This window comes from Arachis stenosperma, chromosome 4 (genome assembly GCF_014773155.1).
Source record: "Arachis stenosperma cultivar V10309 chromosome 4, arast.V10309.gnm1.PFL2, whole genome shotgun sequence".
Lineage (NCBI taxonomy): Eukaryota > Viridiplantae > Streptophyta > Magnoliopsida > Fabales > Fabaceae > Arachis > Arachis stenosperma.
Window position 1 is genome coordinate 110209113 of NC_080380.1, and position 6323 is coordinate 110215435.

The following is a 6323-nucleotide window of genomic DNA, read 5'->3' on the forward strand; positions in this document are numbered from 1 at the left end:
TCTAATCAAGTCCAATCAAGTTGTTATCAATGATTTTAAATTCATGCACCTCTCATGTTGCTGATGCATTAAAGAAAGGTAAAAAGAAGAAAAAAATGCAATATTAAATGAGACAATTTTGTGTTTTTGTAACAAGATTTATGTATAAAAATTAAGAAATTTATATGTTATTGCTATGAAATTTCGGTGTTATTTGCTTTAATAAATTCTGCATAATTCAAACTCTTCTTCTTCCTCCTTTTCATTTTTTGCTGTTTCTTCTTCTTTTTCATATTTTTTTCTTCATCTTCTCCTTATTTTATTTTCTCATAATTTTTCTTGTTTTACTCTCTTAAGAGAAATAAAAAAATCAATGTTGCAAAATTATTAAAAAGAAAAGGAGAAAAAAATACAGCAACAACAGCACCAATAAAAGAACGACGATAGAAAGAGAAACGCTAAGTAGAAGAAACGTGAGGAAGATGGAGGAGGAATGCAAAAAAGAATGATGTTTACATTAGTGGTTGGGAGTTGGAGCGTATATTCACGCTCTCACTAATAAAATTGATTTTTGTTGGGTTTAGACCAACTTAGCTAGACTTAGTTATCAAAAAGACTTAGATGTATAATAAGACTGATAATTAAATACATATCTAAAAGATTTTACACTAATAGTATATTAAAATTAAATTGATAAATGCATGTAATATTATTTTTTTGAAAGGATCATTCGCCAAACTATGCTGGAGATCGTTTGTTTTACTAACTTTAGTAGAATTGTTTTCTAACTTCAAAAGGAAAAACCATTTTTAGAGAATTTCGGACTTCTTTTTTTTTAAATAAAAAAATAAATTATTTTCAATAATTGCTAGTTCTTCACTACTTTATACTCCATATTTAGACATTGAAATGAATGCTATTTATAGATACATCCATAAGAAAAAAAAAAGGTCCATAGAATTAGAGAATTTAGAAGGTGCAGAGAGCAGTATAAGAAGTTATTGCTAACGTACTATTATACTGAACCTGACTCCATTGATTGCAATTTCAGAGAAAAAAAAAAGAGAAAGGATTAACAAAAAAAGAAAGCAGAGGCATGACAGGAATATCAGAAGTGTTGTATCAGCTGTACGCTAAAGCAATAGTGCTATTAGCATACATGCTCATAGAACTTGTCCTTCTTATTCAGTATCTCAAATCAGACAAACGCAGCAGCACCACAATCACCACCACCCAGTATCTCAGATTCGTTGAAGAGAAGAACCCCACAATTCTCTACACCAAGAGCATGATGCAGCAACTGGATCCTGTTGAATGCAGAGTGTGCTTGAATGAGTTCCATGAAGGTGATCAATTGAGGAACCTCAAGTGTCACCACGCTTTTCATAGGGATTGTTTGGACAAGTGGTTGCAACAATCTTTTGCTACTTGCCCTCTTTGCAGGATCAAGCTGTTACCTGATTATGTTGTTGCAAAGTATCAGAATAATCACCATAATCATCATCAGAACAATATTACTGAGGTAGAGTATTATGAAGGCAATGATGATCAGCTTATTCTTTTTTTATCTTCACTGAGGGGTAGTAATCGTACTTTGCATACATATCTCTGATCATTCATATTTTTGTAGAAATTAAATTTGTCTTCAAGGTTTAATAAATTCAAGCTATCTCAAATGTACAGACGGATTTAGTTATTCTAATTACTTATAGTTAGTAGTTAGTACCCTTTTTGGGATTCTTATTTCTCTGATCTGAATATGTATATGCTATTTGTCCTGCTGATTCAATGTTCCTACTCATCCTATGGTTGCATAATTCATAAGAGAAACTTTTGGGGCATCAATTTTGGATAATTTTTGCCATGGAAAGGTAAATAATAAGAATACTAAACAATGTGAACAATAGATATATCGGATGTTCAATTTATTAAATGTACGGATAGTTATCCTAATGTTAGAATTTATGAGATAATTTGGAAGTGGTGTATTTTTTTTATTTTATTGAATCAATTCTAGAGTTCATTGTTAATAAAAATTATTGTCTACCTAACAAAATTCATTAGATATTATTTAATTTTAATTAATACAGATATTAAATTATCTTTAACAGATAAATTATATTAATTTATATATAAATTTTAAAAAATATAAATATAAATTATATTAATTTATGTATGTAAATTTAATAAATATAAATATAAATTATTATTAAATAAAAATAATAATATTTATTGACATAAAGCATTGTTCATTCAATAATTCATAATCATTGCTAAGTATTTGAATTATTGGAATTTCGGTTTAAATTATTAACTGATGATATGAACTCCAATCTTGATAGATTAATCATGAACATGTTAAAAACTTTTTTTGTCTTGGAGTAAACGTCCTGATATAAATATCTAAATGAGCAGATATTTTTGGTGAGAAGCCTCTCACTATATTGTTGGAGAGAAAACTCAACTAATACAAAAAAAAGGGTGAGTTTTACAGTGTTTTTGTTATGATATCTAAATTATTTAATTTATTTTTTAAAATAAAAAATAAATTATATAAAATTTATTAAATATTATTTATTTATTTTTTAATAACTTAGATATAATATGATAGGCATTATAGCAAGAAATTGCTTTCTTCTTAAAGAGGACACTATTTGTCTATCTCCAATAAGTAGTAGATGGATATTGATAGGAATACGAACAGGATAGGGAAGACTGTACCCTTCCCTTCTAAATGATACCCTAATAAAAAATAGAGTCAATTCAGACAATTTTAGGTATACGATGTTTGTAAAAATAGTCAAATTTTAATAAATTTAAAATAATTTTTAAATAATAAATTATTGATGGTTAATCCAAAAGTTTATATATTAAAATTATAATTTAATTTTAATATATTAACAGTGTAAAATATTTATTTTATATAGTAGTACAATTACATTCGTTTTTTTAAATGATCATTTATATGGTCAATATAAAAAATAATTATTTTTGATGATGTAGTGTGTTATATAATTGAATATATATATAAAACTATTTTATATTGACAGAACATTAAAATTAAATTTTTAAAATTAATTATCATTTTCTTTTATTTTTTTATCAACGTCTAAATATTTTGAAATTAATTTTTGGTACTCAACTCTAAAAGGTAAAAACAGATGGGTAGGTGAATAAGTTTTTCTTTTTTGTATTATTTTTTTGTCTTGGGTAGGTGAAGAAGTTAAAGGACTTGTTGTGCACGAAAAAGAGCCACCTGGGCCCTGGCATGTTAATGCTGGTAATGTTGTATCATATTCATGTGTCAGAACTACGTTTCTGTTTTAATGTGATGAGTGCTCAGTTCACAGCCCACAGGCACATGCTAGAGCAAAAATGAATGGGCATAAATATGATTTCAATTGCTTGAAGAGTAACTTTTTTAATAAAAGAAAGTCGTAAGTAAAGATTTTAGTTCTAAATTCTTTCTTCATAAATGGTTAATAATTTTTTCTTTTTTTGTAAAATGAGAAATAAACATTATTCACGACTACTAATACCTTTTTCGTACTAGTACATTACATTATTTAATCCAATATTAACGTATTAAAATTAATCTGTGACAATGCATATATTTTTTTAAAAGAAATTAGTAAAAATATTTATTTTTTACCTAATTTTTTCACCAAAAAAATTTCCTGAACTGAATTATATGAATTTTTTTTTATTTATTTCCATATTACCATAAACTTAAATTTGAATAACTTTCATAATTTTGTTTTATAAGATTTTGCTAATATATATTCTAGGAATATATTTTAAGAATATTAAAATTTTTTATGGTAAATGCTATCCAACCCTCTCTAAAATAACATGTAAGTTACCTTTCATTATGTGTCATATTGTAATTGGTCCTTATCTTAATCATAGTTGAGTTATTTTATAATTTATTATTCTTAAAATATCAAAGCTCCACTCCCGTTAATTGAAGCACATTCCACTCCTCCATTTTTTGTTCATCACTTCATCACCTAGATTCGGTCCTTCCAAGCACCGTTGCGTTCGTGACAAGAAGCACCAACGTCATCGCCATCTACTGTCTTCCCACACAACCTCTAATTAATGGTTAATTTTAGTTATTAAATTTTTTTATTAAAAAAATATATCTTTATTTAATTACGTGACGGAACATATATTTATATGTAAAATATAATATAATAAAATAAATCTATTCAAAGTATTTAAAAGTTTAATTAAAATTATGAACATACAAATATAATAATAAAATTTGTACTCCAAACAAATAAACATATTTTTTATCATACATATATTATTTAAAAAATAAATATATTATTAAAATTAATAACAGAAATTTAAAATAATAAAATTTAACTTTCTTACCGTATTTTTTTATAGTATTTTTATTTTTTTAATTTTTAATTTATTAGTACTTTATTATTTAATTAAAAATTAAACAAATTATTTTTATGAAAAATTATTTTTTGTATTATATTAGAGAAGAGACCAATATAGCAGTTTAAAAAATAAATTATATAAATATTTAAGAGATAAATATGAAATACATACCTAAAATAAATAAAACGGACAAAATGGGAGTACTATTGAGAAATGGAGAATTATTTTTGTCTGTTTATTTATTTTAGGCATGTATTTCATATTTTTCTCTTAAATATCTATCTATATAATTTACTTTTGTATTTAAAAATTTTAATATTATCTATTTTTTATTTAAAAATTATTTTTACATTATTTTTTAGACTGTTATATTGGTCTCTTCTTTAAGATAATACAAAAAATTTATCATGAAGATAATTTATTTAATCATTAATTAAATAATAAAGTACGAATAAATTAAAAATTAAAAGAATAAAAATATTATAAAAAATACTTGTAAGAAAGTTATATTTTATCATTTTAAACTTGTGTTATTAATTTTAACCATTTATTATTTTTTAAAATAATTTATGTACAATAAAAAATATTTTTTCTGATTTTAATTATACTTTTAAGTACTCTAAATAGAGTTATTATATTATATTTTACATATGAATATATGTTCTATCGTGTAATTAAATAAAGATTTATTTTAATAAAAAAATTAATAACCAAACTAAACATTACTTAGGTATGTATTTCATATTTATCTCTTAAATATTTATACAATTTATTTTTAAACTGTTATATTGGTATCTTCTCTAATATAATATAAAAAATAATTTTTCATAAAAATAATTTGTTTAATTATTAATTAAATAATAAAGTACTAATAAATTAAAAATTAAAAAATAAAAATACTATAAAAAATACGGTAAAAAAGTTGAATTTTATCATTTTAAATTTCTGTTATTAATTTTAATAATATTTTTTTTAAATAATATGTATGATAAAAAAAATATTTATTTTTTGGAGTACAAATTTTATTATTATATTTGTATGTTCATGATTTTAATTATACTTTTAAATACTTTGAATAGATTTATTTTATTATATTATATTTTACATATAAATATATGTTCCATCACGTAATTAAATAAAGATATATTTTTTTAATAAAAAAATTTAATAACCAAATTAACCATTAATTATGTGGGTAAGCAGTGATTCACGCCAAAAAGAGGCACTGGCTATACTATACTGGGAAGAGAGGTTGTGTGGGAGGGCATGGTGATGACGTTAGCGCTTCTTGTCACGAACGCTTTGGAAGGACCAAATCTAGGTGATGAAGTGATAAACAAAGAATGGAGGAGTGGAATGTGTTTCAATTAACGGGAGTGGAGCTTTGATATTTTAAGAATAATAAATTATAAAATAACCCAACTATGGTTAAGATAAAAACCAATTACAATGTGACACGTAATGAAGGGTAACTTACATGTTATTTCAGAGGGGTTGGGTAGCATTCACCATTTTTTATTACATACTCTTCTTAAAAGGCATATTTTAGAATACAAAATAGCAAAAAAATTAATAAATAATGAATATATATAGAAATAAAAATTTCACTAACCTATATTTTAAAGACACATTTTAATCGGTCATTGTATTAAAGACCAGACCACTCATCATTTGAAGAAATAAGAGGAAACAAATAATACAAATTTAGGGAAACAAGAGTTGAAGTATAGCTTCCATTTTAAACAAAAGTAGCCAAGTATACTTGCATTGAGCTCCTACTCTCTCTTTGCCTTGAATTGGGTGGTTGGTCCATACTTTAAACTCTGAAATGCATGCTTTTTAATGCCTAACTACTTTCTTGCCGCTATACGCTGAAGAAAATATTGTCAATATCATTTATATAAAAATTCTACTAATCACTATAATTATGAGACAAAATAAATTGGTAA

The 6323-nt window shown here is 24.2% G+C and overlaps 1 protein-coding gene across 1 annotated transcript; it reads left to right on the plus strand.

The window, feature by feature from the left end:
* Positions 1-940: 940 nt before the first annotated feature.
* On the plus strand, positions 941-1656 carry LOC130972928 (uncharacterized). Its single transcript, XM_057897273.1, has one exon. The coding sequence runs from the start codon at positions 1076-1078 to the stop codon at positions 1589-1591; it is 516 nt and encodes a 171-aa protein (XP_057753256.1). The 5' UTR covers positions 941-1075; the 3' UTR covers positions 1592-1656.
* The last annotated feature ends 4667 nt before the right edge of the window (positions 1657-6323 follow it).